The sequence below is a fragment of the Drosophila ananassae genome, chromosome 2L (genome assembly GCF_017639315.1).
Source record: "Drosophila ananassae strain 14024-0371.13 chromosome 2L, ASM1763931v2, whole genome shotgun sequence".
In the NCBI taxonomy this organism is placed as follows: Eukaryota; Metazoa; Arthropoda; class Insecta; order Diptera; family Drosophilidae; genus Drosophila; species Drosophila ananassae.
This window is the reverse complement of record NC_057927.1, coordinates 16,699,626-16,724,898: the sequence shown is the minus strand read 5'-3', so window position 1 is coordinate 16,724,898 and position 25,273 is coordinate 16,699,626. Positions and strand designations below refer to the sequence as shown.

General features: G+C 45.4%; 2 protein-coding genes across 2 annotated transcripts in view; one reads left to right on the top strand and one right to left on the bottom strand.

The window, feature by feature from the left end:
* LOC6499258 overlaps positions 1–23,428 on the top strand; it is a 27,226-nt gene extending 3,798 nt beyond the window's left edge. Inside the window, exon 3 of the mRNA XM_001954975.4 lies at positions 21,916–23,428. Coding sequence (XP_001955011.1) covers positions 21,916–22,904 — 989 coding nt within the window. The 3' untranslated portion in view covers positions 22,905–23,428. The remainder of the gene's footprint in view (positions 1–21,915) is intronic.
* Positions 23,201–25,273, bottom strand: LOC6501333 (DNA-binding protein Ets97D). The gene is made up of 4 exons (XM_001954974.4): positions 25,079–25,273; positions 24,860–24,992; positions 24,723–24,792; positions 23,201–24,669 (listed from the first exon to the last, which is right to left on the bottom strand). Exons 1-4 carry the CDS (start codon positions 25,140–25,142, stop codon positions 23,545–23,547), a joined length of 1,392 nt encoding a protein of 463 aa, XP_001955010.3. The 5' UTR covers positions 25,143–25,273; the 3' UTR covers positions 23,201–23,544.

Here is a 25,273-nt window from a genome sequence, read left to right as displayed (position 1 = left end):
TCTTCTTTGAAAGAGTCTTTTTATTTTTTTGGGGGGACTGGCAGATTCGGCAGAAACTTTAGCAAAGCACGCAAACTTTGGCCTGGGCCAGGTACCAGTTTTTGGTAGCATTTTTTGGTCTTCGTTCTTAGTCTTGGAGTGCCAAGTTTCCGAGTCACCGAGTACAGTACGCAGGCGCAGAGATCTTGGCAGGAGGCTGTTTCTGCCGTTGCTCCGACTTGGGCTCCCTGGCTCCCTGGCACTTCAACTCTTCGGCATGTATTTAGATAGGCCAGCGTCGAAAGATACAACCGACCGAAGGAGGAGTATCTGTGTGAGAGATGGTGTGCTGTGTGTGTGTGTCTGCCAGGGCCAAACAAAGCCAGCCGACAATCGTAAAAACTAAACGACCGGGGAATTTATGAGGCCTCTCGCACTCGCACTCGCTCTCGCTTCAGCTCGCTCCTCTGGCAGAAAATAACTCTGGTAGATCAAGTGCCAAAGTCAGAGACGCTACGGGACGGAGCATTCTTCGAGTTAGATAACACACCAGGGCTAGTGTCATGCAAATGCAGATACAGATAAAAACCGAATGCAGTTTTGCAGTAAAAATATATAAATCAAGGCACCACAAGGTAGGCCCAGGTAGGCAAAAAAAAGAAAAGAACACGAAGAGGAACTAACAGAATGTGAGGCAAAGTGCGAAATATCCCACAGAGCCGGTGCACAGATGTATCTGTTAGATGCCCAGCCTCGCTAAGGCCCAGTCCCTTGGCCATCGTCCATCCATCGTTAACGCTGCCACGCTAATTTGACGAAAGCCCATTTCATGGCATTTTTCCAGCCAAGCGATTTCATGCACTCCGCTCGGCATGGCTCGGCCCCGGGAGTGTGTATCTGTATCTCTGCATCTTACAGGTAGTTTTTAACACTTTAAAACCCAATCGTTTAGTGCGCGCAAGTGTCTAGCCTCCATCCACTCCCTCCTCCTCCTCCTCTCCTGTGTTTACACCTTTTGCGAAAAGTCAAGAAAATGAAACGGTTTCTTCCCATTTTATGGCCAGAACCTGTTGTTGTGTTATTTCCCCGATAACCTGTACGTTGACCCTTCCCCCGACTACCATCCCCCGCTGGTGCTCGCTTTTCCTCAGTTTTTTGTTTATTTTTTCCCATTCTGTTGGCCTGTTGTTGCTTTTTATTTGAGTTTTAATTGAAAAATTGTGCAAGGCACTGGGCACTGGGTACTGGAAGCAGGCGCTCATTTATTCTTTTCTTTTCCGATTTGTTTACCGAATTTGTTTTGGATTTTAAACAGCGCAAACTGCACTTTCTATCTAGCCAGGTCGGGCCTGGCCTGGTCTGGTCTGGCCTGGCCAAATGGGCAAATTTGGAAGATTTTAATCGTAGTGCATTGTTTGTTGTTTTCGGCCACGGGACAGGACCTAAGCACCCGAACAGTGCAACAATTTGGGGCCACAAGCGAGCCACCTACGTTGATTTTGGAACCAGCCTACCTCCCTCCCTCTCTCCCAGCTGCAATGTTAAACAAAAGCCAAGACCATAAACAGGTGCCGGGCAAATGTTTTTTTCATTTTTAATTCAAAAAGCAACCAAAAGTGCTTTTTGTTTTTTGAATTTTTGGCAGCAGCGGCCAACGCATGTCCCCCCTTCCAGCCTAAGCCTCAGCCTCAGCCCAGCTACTCCCACGCTCTTCAGATACACGCAGCTAAGTAGAAAACTTTCGATTAGAAAGAAAGTGCCAAACAAAAAGTGAATGTTATCCAAAGTGGAAAACAACAGAGAAGAGACACAAAAGTGCCATAAAAATATGCCATAAACGCAACAAAATCTGAGAGATCTGAAATCAGAAATCAATTGTGTCCCAGCTTTGGACAGAATTCCGGCAATCTAAAGTGGAGGCGATATGCTGGTGACGTAGGCGTCTCAATCCGGCGCCGATCGTGTTCAACTCCACCGAAAAAAACGCCTTAGATGTAGGGATCTTGGAGAGAAAATCTAACCAAGGTGACCTTAAGAACCAGATTTTCTTCCATATTTTTCTCTGAGTGCCTCGATTTTGCTCTAAACTGTAATTTGATTGCGACTCTGTTGGTTTATTTGGCTCGCTGATAGCTGGCCGACTGGCTGCTTGCCATAAACATCTCGTAAATCGAAAAGCAGAGTCATTAAATTTGAATCTCGGCGTAGCAGTTGAAGTTCATTCGAAAAAGTTGACGCGACTGCAGCTGGAGATGCAGATGCAGATGCGGGCTGGCGAAGAGGCAGATACAAAAACTCATGGATGCAAGCGAGCAACTAAACTGAAAATTAACAACATTATTGTGTATTCATTATGGTTCTGACATCCCACATGCAGCAGTTCGTCTAATTGAAATAGAAATCTCCGCCAGCCGCTGCACAGATGTTTTATTTCAAGCTCTGACTTTGGTGTTCTGGGAGGAGCCCTGTCGCTCCTTCTTTCACTTGACATTTGAACTTCGGGCGTGCAACCGCAGCGGGCAAGTTGCATAAATAACTTTTGTTCCCGGGAACAGATCGCTTTGTGTCTTGTTTGTTTGTTTGTTATTTTTTTGGCTTTCTGGCTCTTTCCTTTTTCGGTTTCTTATACAATGACCTAGAAATTGGCTTTCTTTTCTTGGCTTTGTATGCACAGTGCTGAAGAAGCCTCATAAATTAATGGCCAAAACCTGAAGATATGGTTAACTGCAGAATCGGAGACATTGCTTTATGGTGGGATGGAGTTCTAAAATGGCACACACACATACCTCTTGTCATTAAACCCCAAAAGTCAGAGGCCTAACCCCATCATGTACCTTGCTGGTCCCATTAAGAGACTGTGTACTTTCTGCATTTATTTTTGCAATTTCCCAATCGTTTAACATCGCTGTGACCTCCACCTGAGGCGCCAGTCGGCGCACAGATTTGTAGCCGGCACCGGCACCCACACGGAAATCAAAGTCAAAGCCGCAATTATTGGCTATAAAAATGCGAGGGAAAAAAATTACCAATTTCGCAGCTGAAAAGCTGAAAAGTTTAGCAGAAATTGCTTCCGCACTGAGCCATTTGTCACGGCAAACACAACACTCCCCGAGGGACAGATCCGAGTGCCATATGACAGAATGGGCAACCAGGTAGAGGTTGGCTGGCTGGCTCACTTCGAGGCGGCAGTGCGAATTATAAACTGACTGATCCGATAAATGATCAAAAAGCCGAGAGCCGACTTTCAACGCTGCTGCCAATAAACAGTCAATTATTGCAGACGGCAAGTGCATAAAATTAAATTCGAATGGGTTGGGGGCACATCCATCCATCACTCATCCAGTCCGCCAGTTCGGCAGTTCGGCAGTCAGTCATTCAGTCAGTTAGTCACTCAGTCAGCGATGTGTTACGCAAATCTCGCCAACAGGCGCGACAACAAAAACTGAAAAATTTGCATTGGTGGTGCTTGGGCTGGTGCCTTTGTTGGGCCAGCTTACCTTGCATCGTCGTCTAATTCTACGCCGAGCTGACTGACTAATTTATGGCAATTTACGGCATGCAGCCCCACCCCTTGGGGCGGTGCGAGTTCCCACCCAGTCCCCAGCCAACTCGCTGGCAGGGCCGCATCTTATCGGCCGATGGGTGATACTGGACCGGAATTGGTGGCAAGTGTGCACACTTTACTCTTTCTTCTCCAATATCTTGAATTAATATTTCAAAATTGAATCTCTAAGCCGCTTACAAGGTACTATCCAAGGTATAATCCCTGGCCCGGCACTTGGACTTGTCGCAATATTTTGATCAGCATTTAAATGGAAAGAAGAGACCCCCCCAAACCCAAAAATAGCCCAAATATTTTGGGCCATTAAATAGTCTTCTCTCAATTGAATGGCGAGATAGTTTCCATTTTCCACAGCATTTTCGTTTGGCGCCAACGGAAATTTCAACATCGTCCACCAATGCTCTTCGCATTATATCTGGGATTTTGTCGCCTCCTCGTTCTTCGGCGGGGCCTCAAAATTAGTTATTTAAAATGACTTTTTAGTGGCCGAGTCGAGGTCGGGGTGGTCCCCGGTTGAGTCATAAAGTTGTTGCTTTATAGCCGCGTTTACAAGCTCCAAAATGGCTTGGCTGCCACTGACTAACCGGGCGGGAATTAAAAGTAACCAATGCGGCTCATTAGAGTGCAGTAATGCCTGAAATATGCATTTTCGAAGTGATTTTTCACTGACTAGTTTTGAAATCTGAAAAATTCACTCTCCGCCGATGATAACTAGTGGTTCTTGGCCCGGGCTATTGATATGCAAATGGAAACTTTCCACGGCTTCACAGTTGGCTTATCAGGCCTAGAATCGATCAGTTTCGAGTGGTATCTGATATCTGGGATCTGGGAGATCATGATGAGATGGGGGATCAACGACGCAACGCGTGCCTATCTTTCCTACACCTCTGGCTTTGGGCTTTTCCTCATAATTTCTAACAATTTATGCACATTCTGCCCCATGCTGTACAAAGCGTACCGTTACTGGCCGAATGGCTTATCACGTTTCTAACGGTACCTGGTAATAGACACCACCTCCCCCCCAGGGCTTAGCTCTCCGAGGTCTCTGAGGGACAGGTGAATGAACCTCGCTATGTGGATGACTCTTCGGAATGATCGATTTCATTGTTTTTGGCAAGTTTTTGTCTCTCCACCGGGCTGTCTGTTTCACAAATATAGTGTATAATTTATGCATAGATACTTTTGGCTAATGAACCAGGCCAGACTCCGGTCGAGTCCGAGTTAAATGGAGATAATTAAGGCAAATTTATGGCAAGAGTTCCCTGACCCGCAGTGCAGTCCCAGTCCCAGTCCCAGTCCCCCACCGCAGAACTTTCTCCGCACTCCATTTGACGTTTGATGTCCCATGGAAATGAATTTATAAGCGTGCCGGCAGAACCCCCGTCATTTTTATCCATCCAGCAGTGGGTCTAACAAGAACAAAAGTGTTAAAACGAGAAAAAGAAATGCGTGTTCACATTGGAGCAACAAGTTAATTAGCCACAGAAATAGACAGCCAGAGAACATGAAAAGAAACCAATATGAAGAGCAAGGCAACTGCGGCCAGATACAATTTACAGCTACAGCTAGAGATACATGGGTATCCGTGAGATAGCCAGCCGGGCATGTCAACAAACAGTTCGACACGCTCGATCGGCCATTAAAATTGTTTGGCTTGGCGATCGCTGAAATGAATTTCATGTTCCATTGGCGAGAGAACTCTTTCGATCCGGAGATCTGTCACATTCTTTAGCCCGCTTTCTGACAGCCCAGTCCCAGTGTGAAGAGGCCTCCGGCCATCATAAATCTCTCAGCACTTCTGTCAGATTTGATCTAAATTTGAACGTGGTTCGGTTCGGTTTCTGCCAAAAAAAGACACAGCCGAGATGGTACTATTCGCAGGTCAAAGACTCTTTCTTACCTTCTTATTATAATGAACCCGCATCCGCTTACTACTTGGCCATAATTGCAACAATCTCTGCCGCCAAGGCCCACCTCCAATCATCTGGCCAGAGACATGGCCGAAATATAGTTTGGGCAGAGATTGTGATTGATCGTTCGTGTGCCACTCACGGAAAAGAGATGCCTCCATAAGGGGCCAACCTCTGGCTCACTTCTGTGGCCGATCGTTTTGTTGTCCAGCGATCGTTGACATTCGATTTTGTTTCGGCCCTGGCCAAGAAGCGATTGCTGTGTAATTACAGTGCCTCTCAGAAGTATGTACGCTTGTGTGGGAACTTGTCAACCACAAAAATTAGAAAGCTTAACGAGAGACAGCATGTTTTGTTTAAAAAATAGACAAAAATTCAAAGAATTCATGTTTACAACTATTTCATTATCTACTAGAGATTTATCTTATTTTTGTCTAACCGCTTAACCCACTTTATCACATCATTTGTGTGTTGGGATTAAATAATTAAGATCCACCGATGACTCGTGAAATTCAATATTTTCGAAACGCACTGTCGCCGTGTATCTGTATCTCTGGATCTAAATATAGCGGGCGCCGCGACACTTGACTATCTTAAACGAGTATCTCGGCCGCTTGACCATGTGCGGTCTGGCCGGTCGGTTGGTCGGTTGGACGGTTGGTGGGCGTGCCAAGGGGCTGATCGGTTGATCGACTGATCGCTCAATGAACGGCCAAGACCAAGGCGGAGGTTAAGTCTCCAAGGCTAGGCTGTAGTTGCATCGGAAATGTGGAGCAGCAGCTTGCCAGGGAGTTGCCTGAGTGCCTTGTAGCCCAGTGTAATAGTGCTGTGTACAGTTATAGCTGATTGCGATCGGAGTGCTTTTGAGGCGGCTGCCTTTGAGCTTCGGATGTCATTGCCGCCGGAGGGCAGAACGCACATTAGCGGGCCCCTGAAACCCATCATAGCCATATCAAATATATACGGCTAGGCCAACATAATTGATTGGTCCGAGTCGGGCCTGGGACTGGGACTAGAGCTATAGCTAGAGTTAGAGCCTGGGGCCTGGGACCAGCTTCTTGTGGGTTTGGCTCAAAGTCAAAGCCGCAAATGCACGCCCGCAAGTGCTGACATTTGTTCGGTGTCACGACTCTACAGAAGACTGGAGACTGGAGACGGCAGACTAAAGACTGAAGACAGAAGACAACTCTCGGCATCGAGGAGGCGCAGACAAGACACAAACTGTTTCTGTTCTATGTTAGAGAGCCAGTCAGTTAGTCACTCACGACACTGGGCAACTTTCTTTCGTGCTGCACAATGACAGCCAAGAAGCTGCAGCAGCCGGGGCAGCATCTTGGTGTTGCAACATCACTGGAATCACTAGAATCCAAAGGAGGCAACCATTCACATCCACCCGAATGCGAATGCTCATCATGGTGTCATTGATCTCGGGTGCCTTCCAGCACAGGCAAGCTGCATTGTTCTGCAGGAAGAGGTCCCAGTCTGCCCAAGAGCTCCTCTCTCTCTCTCCGTGGGCTTTATCGCCTTTTCCCGATCGGCTGCAGCTTGCGGTACTTGCTCGGTTCAAGAGTCAGCCTCGCTAGGGTACACTACAGTTGTGGTCAGAAGTGGAGAGCTAAAGGTTCTACCCAGAAACGTAGAGAAGTAAGGGGTATCAGGCAGTAAGGATCAAGTTTGAAGAAAGGTTAGTGGTGAGCTGCCCTTCGAAGGATCTCAGCTTGCTCCTTTTCCAATAAATATAGAGTCAAAAGCTGCTATTTACTTTCCTCTTACTGTGCCTGCCACATGCTGAGGCAAGCAAAGAACTGACTGCATCATTTTTGTGAAAATTAATTAAGCAAGAACTGACGACTAATTTGGAAAGTGTGTGGCTTGCTTCTTCTGCTATTTGCTCTTCGGGAAGCCTACAAAATTTCATTTTGAAGAAATTTTTGGGCTCTTGGCTGAGTTTCCTTCATGGCTTCATATGGCTTCGGACAGCTGCAAACTGTGGCTTGGTAGCGGCGTTTTAATAGCCTCAACTTTTGCCAAAAAAAAAAAAAAATAAAAAGAAACAAAATGAACTCAAACTTGTTTTGGCCAGAAACTGGTTCTTGGCCAAAGAAGAAGTTTTCTGTTGTTATTCTTTTTTTGTGAATTTTTCGTGAATTTGGTTCTAAGTTGGGCAAACGCGGCTTAAGCTGGGCAGAGGCCTAAGCCGAGATATTAACTAAATGATAATGCTTAGCAGGTAGTTAAGGGCCTGGGCCGGAGATGGCAGCTTCCATAAGTTCAAGCACATTCTCGGGGCGGAAGTTTTCGTTTGGGCTTTGGCTTCTATGGTACTTGTTTTGGCTACGTGCTCTGGGCCTGGTTGATGGCATTTGGCTGGTCGACTGGCTAGCCGGCTCGCCGATTTCCGCTTCTGTTTCCACCAAACGCTGATTGACAATGCAAGCCCATTGAAGCAGCCAGCTCCCCAACAGCAACCAGAACGTGAAAAACCACTTGGGAAACTGTCTGACTGCCCGACTGTCCGTTCGGCCAACTGACTGTTTGAGTGCGCGCCATGAAAACTCATTTTCAGCGCCTCAATCAACAATTTAATTCAATTAAATTTTGAAATGCTTGTGGGACGCCGACCATACCATGCAGTACGAAAATATCCACCCCATTCGAGCACAGAGCGCCCAAAGAATGCAACTGCAAGTACACCAAATGTGCTTAATTATCAGAAACGGAATTTTCATGAGCCGGCCACTAAACAAATGCCAATAAAAAGTGTGCATAAATTTGAAGACAGGTCTGTGCTGCAAGCAGATTGGGCAATGGGAGGGCTGGTGCCGAATGGAGGCGCCCCAATCTTGGCCAACAAAACAAAACGTTTTCCCAGCCAAGTTCCAGAGAGGTGGCAGAGTACAGTCTGAGCTATAACTATAGCTATTCTTTTTTCTTATATCTCTTAACATTTCTCAAAGATGTCATCATTTCCTTTCATTAATTTCTCAAAAAAGTGGTTCCATAACTTCTCAAGGAAATCGATTATAATCCCAAAAAAAGTTGCCAAATTAGAATCGCACATATTTGCATAATCGATTTGTCATTTTAAAGCTGGATCCATTTCTTTGATTAATGAATTTATTAATAGAGCGTTAATGACTCGGATCAGAGAGAGAGACATACGTTCTAGAACTCAGAATAAGCCCATGCGATGAGCGTTTGTGACGAGCTGCCTTACCAGATTTCCGCAGAAGCCCAACCCGTTTGCTTTTCTATTTAATCTAAACGGGGGAACGCTTTAATTTCGCCAACTGTATGTATCTGCATGTCGGACTGCAGCGGCTGCTGGCTGGCTAATCGGTAGATCGCGATTCGCGACTTGTATCTTATAAATACGCCACAATTTATGCATTTGCTCGCATTTGCTTAAGCAAAGAACCGTTAAATGTTCGCGAGCCTCTTAATTAAAGTCCATGGAATCCGAAGAACCAACGGCAAAAGTAGCAGCACCAGCCACAGCATCCACTTTACCACTTGGCGGCTATAGTTTTTTAATTTTAGTATCGCAGCGAATGGCTGCCACTTACAGAACCAATTTCCAACACGGCCGAAAAACTTGCCCAATGTATCCAGCGGATGAGAAGATACAGATTCAGATACAGATACAGAAATCATCCAATTGCAGATACGAATTGAATTTAAACAAACGCGGCATGACATTGAACGGCGGATGGCGGATGGCGGAGGGCTCTTCCTCCATAAATTTTGGCCAGTTTTGTAATATTTTGGCCATAAACAAAAAGTACTAAAAAATGGTTTGCCCTTTTTTTGATATTTTTATTTATTTCATTCTGGTGGTATATTGTAATTAACAGTCTCATTGAGGGGATCATAAATCAATTCCGATGGGCTCCGCTGCCCTCGCCCATTAATTATCAGCCATTCGAGGAAGGAGGCAAGGCGGGCAACCCGAGAACCTGAGCTGAGAATGCAACTGCCAAAGTCAGCGATTTGCAACTATGATGATTATGTCATGGGGGGCGGCTGGCAGTTTTGCAATTAGCCGGTCGGGGTGTTTGGAATTCACTGGCTATCCGAGCAGCTTATTGCAACAGCGATGACTGGGTGCTGTGGAGGGGATTTCTGCCAAAGTTATACAACCAAGTGGTCGGCGTGACTAATGGCAACAGCTCCAAGCCTGCTAATCGGCGCTGCAGCTTATCATTCTTGGGGCAGGCACTTGCCAGCATCCGCAGTTCGTCTATGGAGTCATTAGGATGCAATCTGTCCTAGATCCATTCGAGATACTTTATCTCCATCTTTTACAAACAAAAGATAAGACTTTAATGGCAACAAGTTATCAGCTATACACTCTCTATAATGACAATGACCTGATTTCGCTTTAGGCTTTAAATAGAAGTAAAATATTTATGACTAATAGCCAAGAAAGTATTAATATTTTCGGTGGCTCGATCTTCGGATACCCTTGAAGTCCATCCAGAGCGACAAAACTTTTGAGTCCAAGACCAAGAGCAATGACCCTCTTGAGTTTCGTTGTATTTTTGCTTTTTTATGACACTTGGAAGTTTCCATTTCGAGAATATTGAATACTTTTTATATTCCCAGGGCGTAACAGGTGGAATATTAAGTGTGTTCGATGGAAAATAGAGGAAAAGGTGGCTTCAAAATAATTAAATAATAAAACAGGAATTTACATTGAATTTAAATGCTCAAACAAGTCAAGTTTTGATGAATCATTGAGTCGGCGAGAGAGTTTAGTGAGAAAATCAATAAAACTTTTAAGGCTAAGAATCTTATTCAGAAACCAGAACTTTTATAGTTTTAAGATCGTTCGAGAATGTGTCTTTTATTGATTATTTATATACGATTTTAAACAATTTATTTACGCGTGATTGGAGGCCCGGGTTCGACCCCCTTTTCCCCACTTGATCAGCAGCCGGATCAGCGGCCAGTTGAACCCGAGTTCAAGTTCACTCGGCACTGCCGGAGACGAAATATAATTAAAAATTATTATGTCACGCAATGTTTACGAATGTTTGTCGGCTCGTTGCGCAATTCTTGGTGTTCGAGTTCGATATTTTCGTTTCTACAATTAATGAAAATCGAAAATATTGACGTAATGCGTTTTTGATTGAACATTTTGGGGCACGTTTCGATACCAGCGGCTTCCATTCACAGCGAAATCGGGCGCCGCGTGAGTTGCCAAATCAAAACTACAAACAATTTATGAATGAATAGCTTTAAATTGGCGTGTTAATGACAACAACAACAGCAGAAACAGCAACAAGCAACAGCAACTGTAAAAACATTTTTTTCAACAATTTTTCGCAATATTATTGGCCGAAATTACGTGGATTTGTGACTTGGCAGTCAAGTCACCGCCAGCCGTGCGCTTGACCCCAAAATGAGACTTTTTCAATTGATTTTTATTATTTCTTCAACTCGGTGAACTCAATCAATTAACTAGAGATAACTCGATGTGGGTGTCAGCAATGCCAATTTGTCGCCGAATTGCTTAAATTTTTCTTGGTCGGGGGTGAGTGGGTCAAAATAGTTGAACTTTAGACTGTAGTGTCTTATCTCCGCCATGAAGACTAATATTTTCTTTTCCATCCACTCGTTGCAGGTAAACAACTGCCTCATATACGTATGTATGTATATTTTGTGTATGGAAATCGTGGTAAGACTGCATAGCCATAGCCATAGCCACAAGGAAAACTTGAACACTGAAAAATTATTCATTAGGCAAGTGCCAAAAGCGTATTCAAATGAAGTTGCTCAAGCGAAAACCAAAACCGAAACATGTGTCAGCCATGTCAATGCGTTGGCTCAGACCTCAAGCCACAGCCAAAGTGGGGGAAAGGCATTGGCTTTTTGGCCAAATGCAGTTTATGGCCTAAAACTCGCCTCCAACTCCAGCTCCAACTCCCTCCGCCAGCAAAGATGACTTCTCCCTCTCGAACTGAGCTCAGCTTGGACTCTAACCAATTTGCTGGCGGAAATTTCATAATCATGGTTAAATGAAAATGTTACATTTTATGAAAATGTATTATTATGTCCATCATAAAAATGTCATTGAATGACACTTGCACTGGCTCCCCCCAATCCACCTCTGCAGATTATTTTGACAGCAGCCATTTCCCATTGCAACGACCATAGACGAAGTGCCCCTTCTGGTGTCTCCACCATCAGTGCCAGCCCTCTGCTAATTTCTGTTGATTTAAGCAACTTTTCATTTCTCAACTGGGGCTGCAGCAGCGCCAACACACTCCATCCAGTATCCACTATCCAGTATCCAGTATCCAGTAGAAAATCAAGAGATAAAGAAAAGCCAGCGAATTAATAAAAGTGAAAAATCAAGCGAGATTGAATTTAGTAATTTCGGCTGCCGCTGCCCGCCTTTGTGGCTCTTTTCGACGTGCGATCGCAATTATTGCCACAATTTGCGACCATTTCCGCTTGGCTGCCGCGCATGTGCCGCTCGGCTTTCGACAGTTGGTGGGGAATGGTTATGGCTCGGAGAGGCCTTCTAGTTAACAGTGGGCTTAGCCACTAAATTAGTTTTTTATTAATGATTATTTTTGACTTGCGTCTGAAAGTGGAATATAATTGGAGAGGAAGGTGATCTGAAGATGAGAAAGTCAATAAAAAAGGTTTAAAGAAAATAGCTTACCTTTGAATCTCTTAATAAAGTTGTATGTTTTATTTTTAAATTATAAAAAATATATAGCCACTAACCCACTGTCTTTGGAAGAGTACTTAAAGGTGCAACACTTACTTTTGGCCAGTACTTGTTGCCACCGTCAGGCCACCGCTCACTTTAAAAGCTCGATTTCTTTATTTTTTTTTTTGCTGCCCTTTCAACGCTTTGTACTGGTTTAGTTCTTTACGTCTTAGTTGGTGCGGCTCTTGTTCGTTTTGGGTAATTAAAAGCAGCGTTCAAAGTGCAATTGCTGTGGGTTGCACTTACATAGACATGTGTTCAAACATTTGCGTTTCGCTTGCCTCGCTCGCCTGACAAGTGTTGTTGGGTGCCGTGTTGCTGCGGCTTGTTGGGGCCGCGTGGGCGTTTCAATTTAAACAAAATTTTCAGTCTACGGGCTACGGTTTAATGGCATTAACAATACATAGACAAGACACGCCCAAGCCAACGGCTGACTGACTGAGTGACCTACTGCACTCAAATGTTCGGCGACATGTTGCAGTCACAGAGCAGTCACTATCTCAACAGACAGTTTCTGTTTCCGTGCTGCAACCAATTCTGACACCTAAATTTGCTACGCATTTTCGGGGAATCATTAATTAGTCAAAGTTGGAAAGTTTTTTCCTTCATATCTATTTTTAAAACTATTTTTTTTGGTGAAAGTTTCGCTCTCGAAGATAGGAATCGAATTCAGTTCAGTACTTTTCAGCGGGGTTTGGGGGTCAGGCCTAGGTTCATTTTTCATAATTACAAAATCGAATCATACATTCACCTTGAGCCCAAACTGCCAAACGAACAGAGTTGATGCATCTTTCGAGTATTTCTCACATTTTTTCATATTCCATGTGCCGAAGAGCTTTCAAGCCTCCGTGGACCATATTTTTGGATGAAATGATACCCTGGGCCGGCAAACAGGGTATATAGGAGGGTGTTAGGGGTTTTTTCTAATAAGTTTGAGGATTATGGAGGCTCTGTATGTTTCCTAGTCTATTGTCTGAATTTAAATCCATTTTAATCCTTATCCTGTGCCCTGCACCCTAAGGCTTACCTTCATTCAAGGCTTCTGGATTATTTGTGGTTTTGACAATTACCCATAAATATTGAAATACTGGATACTTTGAGGTCGAAAGCCCATAAGCAAGACAGCATTCTTGTGCTCTTTTTACATTATTTTGGTTTTCGTTCAAAATGCACTTCGAGCTGCAAGTTTTGAAGGCTCAAGTGGCACTGGAGTTGTCAGCTGTGCCGGCGAAGTGGTTGCCGTTGTGGCTTGACTTTGTGTGGCTTGGAGTGCAGCTGCTTGTGGCTTGTGGGCCGGAGTCGGTTTCTTCTTGGAGTTTCTTGGAGGTGGCCCGATCTGGTCTGGCGCGTCCCGCCCGATCTGGCCAAGCTTTCGAGCCTTTAGAAGCGCATGTCTGTGGTCGCGTCGACAACAATCAATTGCCTTTGAGCGCATTTTATTGGCGTCATCAAATTGCCTTTCCGTGGAAATCCGCATTGCAACAGCGTGCCGAGTTGACTTTCCAACAGAACTTCACAGCCAAAATGGTCATCATCATAATCTCGCAGCGATGATCATCTGGGACATGGCTGATGCGGCTATTCATGGCTGTTGCTGGGAGCTCGAAGCCATAAATACGAGCTGACACTGCCTGCCCGCATTCTGGGGCCAGCGTTTTCATCTGGAAAGTCCCCAACTCCCCAGGCCGCGAATCGAAAAAGCAAAATTAATTGTTCAAACAAACTCAAACATTGATGCAGACACACACTATTCCACCTTTTCGAGGAAGCATTTTCCGAGCTTTCCACATACTTGCCATGTGTGCTGGCTTTATTTTTCTTTATTTGCACGATTTTTGCCATATTTCTCCCCTTTTTGGGGCACGATCGGACCTCCCTCCCTCCCAAAATGGTGGCGACATTGTGACGTCGTCGTGTTCGCTGGCAGATTATGATCAACATACTTATATATATAACTGACTCGGCAATATATATTGCCTGTGTCTTTCCTTTAACCATGACAACGAAATATATCTCTCGGCTCGCTGCTGCCATGTGTGAAAATATTTATTTTCCAACTGCTCATGCGGGTCTGCAATGCTGCAATGCAGCCATGCTGCAATGGGAATGCATTCGATGGAAGGCGGAAAAAGGGCATAGCTGGGCATCATCTCTGGCATCCAAAATCCGAACAAACAAATCTCGGCAGATGGGTTCTTGAGAGTGTTTGTGAAAGTCTTCAAATTGTTAATATGACTTCAATGGCCATAAAATCTATTGAGCTGAGCTGAGTTGGACTAGATTTTCCCTCAAAGCTTAAATTGAGTTCAATGGGCAGGCAAATGCCTGGGAAGCAATAGAACCATTTAACAAGGCACAGTTTTTTAAGTTTTACTTAAAAATGATTTGAGAATTGAGATCAATTGCCAGCTGGATAAACTTTGACATTTAATTGCAACCAGAATCAAGACCAAATCGGAATGTGTTTGATTTACAAATTATAGTCTTGAGTTCTCACGCGGAGAACTCCCAGCTGGGCATAATTACCACACGTTGCAGTGGCAAGTTCTACCAGGTCTACCAGCTTTGTGTGTTTTGTCTGGCTCTGTGGCTTTTTAGCTACTCATTCGGGGACGGGGACTGCCTGTTTGTTTCTTGTCTGCGCGGAATTCGGTCAAGTACTCGTGGTTGGTTTTGTTCCAACTGATTTGTGTGACATGTGGAAGCTGTCGGCTGCCGCATTATTGACACTTTATCAGGCGTGCAAAGCCCTCCTCCCATGCCCCTTCCATGTTGCATATGCATAAGTGGGAGCCACTCCGGTGGCAAGTCGGTGGTGGCACATGCAACTTTCTACGCATTTGTTACAGTTTGGAGTGTTTCACTCCATAGCTTATCATTTGCTCAAAAATTTAATTATTTCGCCTGTCAGTCAGCCAGGCAGTCGGTTGGTCCCAAAAGCAGCCAGAAACGTAAAACATTTTTTAATGAGGCTCGGCGGCTGCTACTGGTGCCGACCTTAAAAAGAAAGTCAAGCGACATGTCTGGGCTACCTTGGATAACTTGGACTTCGTGCCAACATGTTTCTTCTGTTGGCTTTGTGTCTTTTATTTTATGTTTTTTTTTTATTTTTTTGTGGTCTCCCCAGAGTTCCCTGTTCGATGACTCTGCTCATTTGTGGATCTCTTGTCTGCCCAGGGTTTTGTATATCTTTTTTTTTTTTGGAAATTACGGAAGCTGTCGAAGTTGTTACTCTCATTTTTGGTGTATGTGGTTAAGGAAAATTTCCAGCTACCAGATAGCAGCTACCAGCTACTGTTTGTCAAACAATTTCTATGGCAATGGCTAAGAAAGGATAACCATCATAATTGATTGAAACGTGGCCTGAACTCGCACAAAAGGGTTTTGTTTGTCAAAGATATTTGTCAGCCGGAAGAGAAGTGAACAAAACTATTGTCATACAAATGGCTGATTATAAATCAGACACACAAGAATATAAATTGGATACAGAGGTCAACAATCAGCTTTCACGACTCTGCAACTCTAGTCTGCAATTATTTTTTTGGCTAATTGAACTGGCCGCTGTCACCGATGATTGTCGGCCACTTTCCCCACAACCGGCGAAAGAAGAGAAGCCACCGAGCAGCCATCGGCCTGTCAACTTCATTAGATTTCGTTTCAACGCGAAATATCATTGAAGACATTAAACGCCTCTGAATAAATTCAAATTAATTGATAAACTCAAAACCGGACTGCCGGAGATACGAATAAAGAGAGAAACAAAATTATCGCCACGTTTTGTGGCGGCCGCTATCGGGCCAGTCCGGCGTTTAGCTGGCCAATTTGCAGACCGAAAAGTGCAACTGTTTGAGGGGGGACTGAGGTGGGGTCTAAGTGGGGTTTCGGCCCGCGCATGCGTCGCGGCATTGCGCAAGTCTAGCCCCACTTGGCCGAGCATTCGGTGGTGCAGTGGTGCAGTGGTGCAGTGGTGCTGCACTCGAACCAGTCGAAGTCTCCTGGCCAGATCTCTGCGTGGCGTGTGTTTAGCTTTTGTGCAGATTTTGTCGCATTTTTTAGTGCTCTGCAGGTATTTGTTTTCACAAAGTAGCTCCTCCTTCGCCACCTCTCATATCCCCTCTTTTAAGATCCAGGCTCTATCAATGGCTCTATTTGATGTAGACCGCCTTGCCTTGCCGGCTTTTTGAACCATTTGAACTTTTGGCTTTTCTGCTGTTTCTGTTGTTTGGGGCTTTCGGCATTTTTGGTCTTGGTTTTTGGTTGTTTGTGGGTCTTGCCCCATTCACCCACCATGGGGCATGTTTTATTTGATATTTCTGTTTTTCTACTCACCAAATGCTACGACATTTCGTCATGCTAATCAGCATGGAGTCACTCGTTGGCTAATTGGCTTGGACGGGACTCGCTGGCCATACGGATTTGGCTTAGGCCCGGGAGTGTGTGTGTTGTGCGTGTGTCTAGGCTGGCTATCTGGCTATCTGGCTATCAGATTACTTGACATATTGCAAAATCAGACTTGTATATGGCTAGATGGCTTAGCTAGATGGATTAGGGAGTTGAGAAACTGAAACTGCAACGAGAGTGATGAGGGATCACCGCGGACAAAGACACACAAACTGTGTGGCAACTAGAGTTCTCCGGGAGTAGGAGTATCAGGAGGTTTCGTGTTCCTCTTAAAAATAATAGCTAAACATTAATTTATTTGGCTATTAACGTGCTGGACACCTACCGCGCTAATGCAAAAACAACATTTAATGAAGGTTAATGAAAAGACAAAGCCTTGGCGAGCTATTGTTTTGATGAATTAAGCTTTTCTAATGAGCAGAGTACTCTATTTAATGAGGTATCTAAAGGCCTACCAATTTAAACTGGAAACCCCAGGCTATAACTCATACTCTCTGGTGAATGGATGATAAAATGGAACGAGTCTGGTTGTCAGATTTAATCACAAAGTTATACCTCTGCGACATCAGATCGGAGAGTGTGGAGGATTATCTGGGCAAGACACTATTTCCTCGTGGGGCTGAAATATAATAGTGATCTGATCTTGTTGGGAGACCCTCCCCTTTCCGCCTCCCGACGGCTGATTGAATTTCGTTGTCGTTTTCTCAATCAAGCCCAATGCCAGAGTCAAGTCGAGCTGTCATTACCGCTTATTAGTACGGTTTTATGGTGTTTTCGTTCTGCTTCCAGCATTTGCATTTACTAATTTATTTATTTGCTTGTCTGCCTATCGGTGCAGTATCTTTTTATTATGCAAACACGGTGTACGTGTGGCCTATCTGGAAATTATGCAAATGTCAGTGGGCCGATTGCGCCTTTGCGACTTGCCAGCCAATTTAATTTGTGACATTTACTTAAACTATTTTCTCCGCTGGAATTTCCCTTCCCAGTTACTTGCCTCCTTGCTCCTTCAGAACTTTGTTGAGAGAGCTCTGTGTGTGGGCTTGCCGGCACAAGGAACTCGCGTCTACATGAAACAATTAAACTCAACATGCATTTATGTCAAGTTATTCGCGCTGTGCCGGCAATTAGAGACCAAACCAACCGACTCTGTAGTGGGCAACTCAACCCGACTCGGGCAAACGCATGATCATTGGCCAGTAAATTAACCCAGACAACAGCACTTCAGTCGACAGCTGCAGTTGTAAATTTGATTTTTATGGCCAGAAACATGTTGCCAATTGGCAGCAACTGGCCAAGCAACCAAGCAACCAAGGCCCAAAAAAAGCGCCACAGCAAAAACTTGGCGCTGATTTTCCAATCAGTTTTCCCGATATCTGTCACCGGTCATGGAAAAGGAAACCTCGCCGACTATTGAGGTGTTAATTTGGCCACATGCCTGCCTCTATGCTTTTGGCCATAAATTCACATCGTGTTCATGTCGCCTGCAATTAGCTGCCTCGAACATATCCGATTCTTGGATTTAAAAGTTAAAGTTATGAAGAATAACCTCTTCTTAAATAGAAATCATTTAAAATGCACCTTAAGCAAGTTCTGAAAAACTTTATTTCGTCAGCTGCATTTTAATTACTTTCCAAAAAACATAAAAAACGAAACTTAAGAAAACCAGATATTGTATTTTTTTGTGAAAATGTCTGTGCTGCTGTCTGGCAGTCTGGCAGTCGGGGTTTCAGTTTAAAGTCAAAGTCTGTCTTGTCCAGCAAGAAAATCGTGACAATCATGACAAAAATCGAACGGATGTTTGAAGCCAAAAAATGCAAAAAGTATTTGCTTTTTTGGTGCTTTGTTTGAAATATTTTCGTTTCGGCAATTTATCAGCAAAACGGCGTAACAAAATCTAAAGAAATGAAAAGATCTCAGCCCTATACTTTGGAGTCGGGCCGCACAGCAATAATAATTCATAATAAATTGTCATTTGACGTGTTTGAAATGGATTGGCAATTAAAAACGCAATTGTAGGATGGAGTTGGAGTTGGAGCTGGAGCTGGGCGCTCCTTGGGAGTTTCTTATTTATGAGTAGCTCTGCAATTTATGGAGTTCATGAACCGGGCTCTGGGTCTGGGTGTGTAGAGTTCGGTCATGATACTCCTCGAATCGATCAGGGCAAGTCGAGTAAAAGGGAACCCAGGCTGATTCAGTGATCTCAGTGATCAGTGACTACAATCTCATGATCATAAATAATAAAGAAATAAATAAATAGTATAGAGTATAGAGTATCAGAAGCCAATACTTGATGACTGAATGCTTCTTGCTTATTTTGCACTTTAGTTTCTATGGAGAACCACTTAGAATTCTTCATAAAAAAAGAGGTCTCTGATGTCTCTCGAATATGCTTATTAAAGTCGTTTCTCTGTCAATTTTGTGCTGGTTTTTTGGCTGTTTCCCGTCGTCCCAGGCACCGCCCATTCCCGATTATTGTTGTTGCTCTGGTTGTGTGGCTTGCCCCCTTTTGTTGCATGTTGATGGGGTCTGGAGTGGAGTGCAGTTTGCTTAGGGCGTACTTAAGTACCGTTATTTTAATAAACGCCGTTTGCTCATGCGGCCAGCATGTCTTGGCCCTGTTTCCGACCCAAAAAAAAAGACTTTCTTCGCTTAACAAAAATTGACTTACGGCTGATGGCGGAACTGCTACAAAAAAATTGTTCAATTTGCCAGCTCATGGCAGTATTTCGGGACAAATGGGGACTGGTCTGGAACTGGGACTGGGACTTCCTTCCTTCATACTCTTGAAGTATGCCATTTGTTTTTCGTAATATTTATTTACTCAACCCGAGAGTGCATAGAATCTCTGTTTATTTTAGTCGTTTTTTTGGCTCTGGTCTCTGGTTTTGTCGCTGACTGTTTTTTGCATAAACATTTATGCAAATGTCAAATGCCTAATTGACAGACAAGAGCCAAGTGTGTTTGCCTTGCCTGGCCTGGCTTCTCCTGAGCAAATAAATAAAGTCCCATGACAATGACCAGGCTTTGTAGAGCCAGCAAATTACAATTTACGATCGACGATCAGCGCGAATCGGCATGAGCGACAGCTCCACATTTTGTCAGCTAAATGGGCCGAACCCTCTGATTCGGAACGACCTTGGGCCTTTGTGAGGCCCAACAGAGCCACCCCGCTCCAGTCCCCCGATGCCAGCAATTATCTAGATATACGAGTTATAAAGTGATCTAATGAATTTACTTTTATGCGTGTTTCATTCGACGGTGATCGTCCGATAAACATTTTATTACGTTTTTATGCCCCCAGCCTAGCTGCCGTCGTCGTAGTTTCTGTTTGTTTTGAGTGAAAGTAATTTGTCGATTATCATCCCATTTTTCTCCTCTTTTGTATCTATATATGTGCCTATAGCTGTGGGTCTGACACGCCTAGACACTTGGCACCACATGTGCTAAGAGCCTCAATCCGAGAGCTCTTCTGCCGACTCCCTGCCCTGACTCATGAGAAGAAAGTTTAAACATTTTTTGCGGTTATTGGTTCTTCGCCTTTCCCACATATGATGATGGTAATGATGCTGCCGTAAATATAGTTGTAGTCATCAAAGTTTTACTCCGAGTCGCAGTCTCTTATTTGGCGGCAGGTGAGGAGAAATTTAAGAGTTTCAGGCGTGGCTATGGGGCTTGGGAAAGGGCCAGTATTCTTGGCCCAGAGACGGCCCAGGCTCTAATCCGATCTTGCTGATTGCAAAAGGATGGCCAACAAATTGGCCCAATCTCTGATCCGATCTGCCATGATGATCTCCTCTCGCTGCACTTCTTCCATTCCAATCGAATCGACAAATTGTTCTGCCATATATGTATCATTGGACTCTATCTCTGACCAATCGATATCATTATTTATATCGCTCCGAGATGCCAGCAGTCTGCAATTCCGGGCCATTTACATGATCAGCCAAAGAATAAAAAAGAAATAAAGAAGATCCGAGAGGTGGAAGACAGCATTGACAGGCGGAATAAAGGCAATCTTCCATTTAATAACCAATTATCATTGATCAACTGCACGCCCAGCCCCCTGAGATCGAAGGAATACCATCCGACACAAAAAGAGACTCAACCTGAAACAGACAAATGCAGTGGGCACTGAGCAATATCAATTACGAATTACATCTGATTATCTGCTCCAGTCTGGGAATTGGCCATGGCCAGGGCCAAGGTGATTGCGCGATCGTGGCTTCGATGCCGACTGCTGACTGCCGACTGGAAACTGGCAACTGGTGCTCCAAAACCGACTCCCGCCTGGGGGCTGTGTGTGTCTGATTAGCGCATAAACAAGTTAATGCCATTGATGATGACGATGCTGAGCCACCTGAACCGACGCCAAGTGCATCGCAATGGGACGACTGAGGACAGAGGACGACAACCAGACGTACGTGGAGCAATGTTATTGTTCCTGCGGCCCGCTCTTCGGCTGCCAGAATCAAAATTCTGGCTTTTGTCCAAGATAAATGGGCCAGCTGCCCGTTTCCGAGGCTCAGGCCGAGATAAGGCCTGACGACTGGCTGGCGAACTTCTGGCCTGTTTGGGAGTCTCTGTGCGTTCCGTCTGTTGACAACTACGGCGGCTCCTCCAAAACCTTTTGATCTCAGACGACGCCCTAGCCCCCAGCCAATCTGAGACTGAGACCAAGACTCAGTCTGCTGTTGGACCATGTTGAACTTTCTCAGTTGTCGCGTCCGCCTTATTCCTAGAATATGTATCTCTGGCCGTTACTGTTTGCCCAACACTTTTGGTGGCCTAAGGCCGAAAGGGGGTGGTCGGACTATATGCTAATGCTGTTTGGTCAGCCAAAAGCCAAACACTCTTTGTTGGCATTACCTTGAATTTGTCATCACAAAGGCCTGGGCTGGGAGTTGCAGCGCAGAAGTAAATAGACTTGTTCAAGATATGTCATAGACTTGGAGCAAACAAAGCTTGACAACATAGTTAGGGTTCATTTGCATTGGGTTCCATAAAGATTACCGTCATATTTACATGAATAAATTGACTTTGAGTTTGGTGTTTGAGAGAACTGTGTAGATTATTACTTAGAGGTGTACAAACTATGTTTAAATTTATTCTTGAATTGAACTTCCACTCAGGGAACTTGGAACTAAAAACAAAATAGGATCTATGCAGTACTCATTTGACTTAATTTTCAGTCTTTAATGGACAATTGTCCGTGGGAGTGCTGCGACCAGCTTGTATGCAAATGAGGGGACAATTAGGCTGATCAGCGCTAATTGAGGGAGCCAGAGTGACCCACAGAGTGACTAACCCGATTCCGTTTCCATCTTCTCTACTTTCAGGCTGCCCGGCGTCCACGAGCTCCCACTGCCTGCGCTGCAACAAGGCGGGGTGCATCAAGTGCCCCATGTACCTGGTGACGGATACCCGACAGTGCGTGGACCAGTGCCCCACCGGCTATTTGGATCAGTGGTCCGCCCACACGGAATTCATGGGACGAGTGTGCGTGCCGACCGGATATTCCGGCCCTCTGATGGCTGCTCTGGCCGGACTGCTGGGCGGTTTCCTGGTCTGCCTCTCCCTTTTGGCCGTGGCCGTGATGCTGGTGAAGAGGAAGCGCCGGCGGAAGTCCGTCAAGCAAAAGCTCATCAACGAAAACACCATGGACAGGGCAGACTTTTTGCGGCAACTCAACGAGATGCGTCCGAATGCGGAGCACTTCCTGGCCATGCTCAATGACACGCGTCGCCAGATACGCAAGCTCTATCTCTCCGGGGAGGTGGCGGCTGCCAACTCCTACCGGCCCATTGTCCGGGATCTGGCCAAGCTGCTCATCTTGCTGAACAGGCCGATGGAGCTGATACCGGCTCCACCGCCGGATTGGTCCCGGCTACATGCTTGGTCGGAGCAAGCCCTGGAGCGGTACAAGCCGCAGGTGGGCCAGCTGATTGACTTCTTCCAGGCCTCGCACGCCGCCAACGGCCATCAGGAGGTCTTGTACGCCGCTCCCGCAAAGAAGAAACAGCAGCAGCAGCCGAGCATCTTCCGGCAGCAGGTGACGCCAACGGCGATGCCCCAGGGAGTGGGCGAACTGATGGCAGGAGACCGGAGCAGCAGTGCATCGGCGCAGCAGAAACTGCATCTGTTCGGGTCACTGATCAGCCTGCACGAGTTCGAGGAGCCGAGGGCTTCCGATCCGTTTGGAAGCAGCTTCAACACGCTGAAGAGCGGCAATCTCATTTCAGATCTCAACGCCAGCTCGCTCTGGCTGGAGGACGAGTTCTACAAGCTGGGCTTCCGACCGCAGGACGAGATCACCACGGAGCTGTAGTGCTGCATCACAAAACTCAGACTCAAACTTAATGCAAACGTAGTATTATCCCGGTTGACGGCGCTAAGCGGGTGTCTTTAACGCCAGTTCAGCCGGGAATGGAGCATTTGCGTGCACATTCCGCCAGGCCATCATCATCATCATCGATCAAACTGAGACGCCATTTAGCTGGAGCCGCTAAATGCCCACGTTTAGAGTTAGTTAGATCAGTTAAGCAAGCAAACTAGTCACGTAAAATCACAAACAAAACCATCAACACAAAACGATGCCGCCAACGAGGAGGAAGCAAATGGAAATCGAGTGGAAATGAATTTAGTTTTATGGATTTTACAAAAATCGCAATCGCAACAATCATGTAACGAACAATATTCAATATATACACTATAGAGATACTATTCAGATAAAGATTAAGATGTTTAGCTGTAGAGAAGCGATACTTATTGCTATAGCTTAAATAGACAGAGATTATAAAGCTTAGTGAATATGAAATGGATAATAAAATCGTGTGCCTTAAGAGTGTAAAATGCGTAACAATTTGTATTATTAAACAGGCGCCGTCTTTCGACCAGTTTAGCCAACGTTAAGGTGCCTCGTACTTCCAGAGTATGTCGGGTTCTACCTTAACCACTAGCTCCACATGTCATGTATCCTCTTTGCCAGCTTCCAGCGATAACCTCCGTGCGGGCGACCTCTTCCGCTCATTCACCAGCCTGGACAACTCGCACGCGTCGTAGCCGATGAGTAGCTTCAAGTCGCAGTCGAATTTGTAGGCGAAGCGCTTGCCAGACACCTTGGAGATCATATCTCCGTCGTAGTAGTAGCGCAGCGCCCTTGAAAGTTTTTCATAGTTCATGGCGGGTTTGTTTTTTTTCTCACCCCAAAGACGGGCCACGAGATCCGGATCGGTCAGCTTGAACTCGCCCTCGGTGCCCACCCACTCAATGATGTCCGTGTGCTCGCAGTCTGTGAGTATTTCCAGAAGAAACTGCCAGAGTTGTACTTGTCCATTGTTTCCCGATCCAATGCTGGTGTAATTTGTGGGGCTTCCGGGCGAGGGAGAACTTTTCACAGGCGTGATGGCATTACCTTCGCTGGCTTTTTGAAGAGATTTCCGCATGATTCGTTGTTCCAACGAGGCTGCATCACCCAATTTCGGTTGCTTGGGCTTCCGTTGCTCCTCCACTTGCTTGTGTACCACGGACACAAAGTTGCACTCTTTGAGAAGCTGCAGATGCGTCCAGAACACGTTGCCCGGATCGCGTGGCAGCTTTTTGCTGAACTCTTCGTGGGTCATGGCGCACAGTTCCTGGCCGTTGATCTTCCAGTCGTTCATGTTAATGCCTCGCAGGTCAAACTGTTTCACAGCCCACTCCAGCCAGTGAGTGACGTGAGCCTGTGACCATTCGATGGCAGCCTCAGGGATTTTCAAGCGCGCTTGTTCCCGCTTGAACTTGCTGTCCAGTACCCAGTTCAATACAGGCTTCACGTCCTTGCCCGATTCCATGAATTCATCTTCGGACAGGCTACGCTTGATGCCCGTCGTTTTGATGGGGCTTTCGCTGGGAGAACTTCGTATGCTAGACGTGTCCGGGGGAGAAAGTTGACCGACCGGCTCCTCGGTGGCTAGCGCAGCCAGAGCTGCTTCCGTGGGCTTGAGGACATCTGCAATGTTGATGCGTTTGTGTATGGTTTGAATTTGTACGTTTATCTGCACTAAGCCCTCTCCTTTGACGCATTGATCCACCAGGTTCTTGTGCGGCTCCAGCTGAAATAATCATTTTTATTCAAAGGGAACCATATAGGTATTTGGTAACTTACCTCTTGCGCATCTTGTAACCAAAAGGAGTAGTAGTTCAGAACAACCCCTATTTTGCGCTCAACAAGTTTCCTAATTAAAACAGAGATGAACAATCGTAAAATATGTATAAAAAGTGTTACAGGAAGTGGGCACTGACTTGAGGGTGCTGAGCGGTTCCCGGATGTCCATGTGCACTATGATTATGTCATCGGGCTCCGCCTCCGTCTCCACGTCGTTGCTGTCGTCGTAGATGTTCGTCTCCTCGAACATGTTGCTCGGAATAACCTCCTCTGAAAATTGTTTACAATCGCATGAATGAAATGCATTGGTACCCCAACAGGTGCCTCCCCAATTGGGATTCCTTGTTCCCACTCACCTAGCACTCCGCTCACACTAAGACGCCGTATTAGCTCGTCTGTGAGGTCGTTGGTGCTCTCCATTGCCTTTGTTTTTTGCCAAGATAACGATTTATCTGTTTATGAATGGTTAATATGGGATAAAAAACAATGCTGTCAACACAGCGCTGCCAGACTAGAGATGGAAGTAACTCGATTTATCGAAGTATCGACAT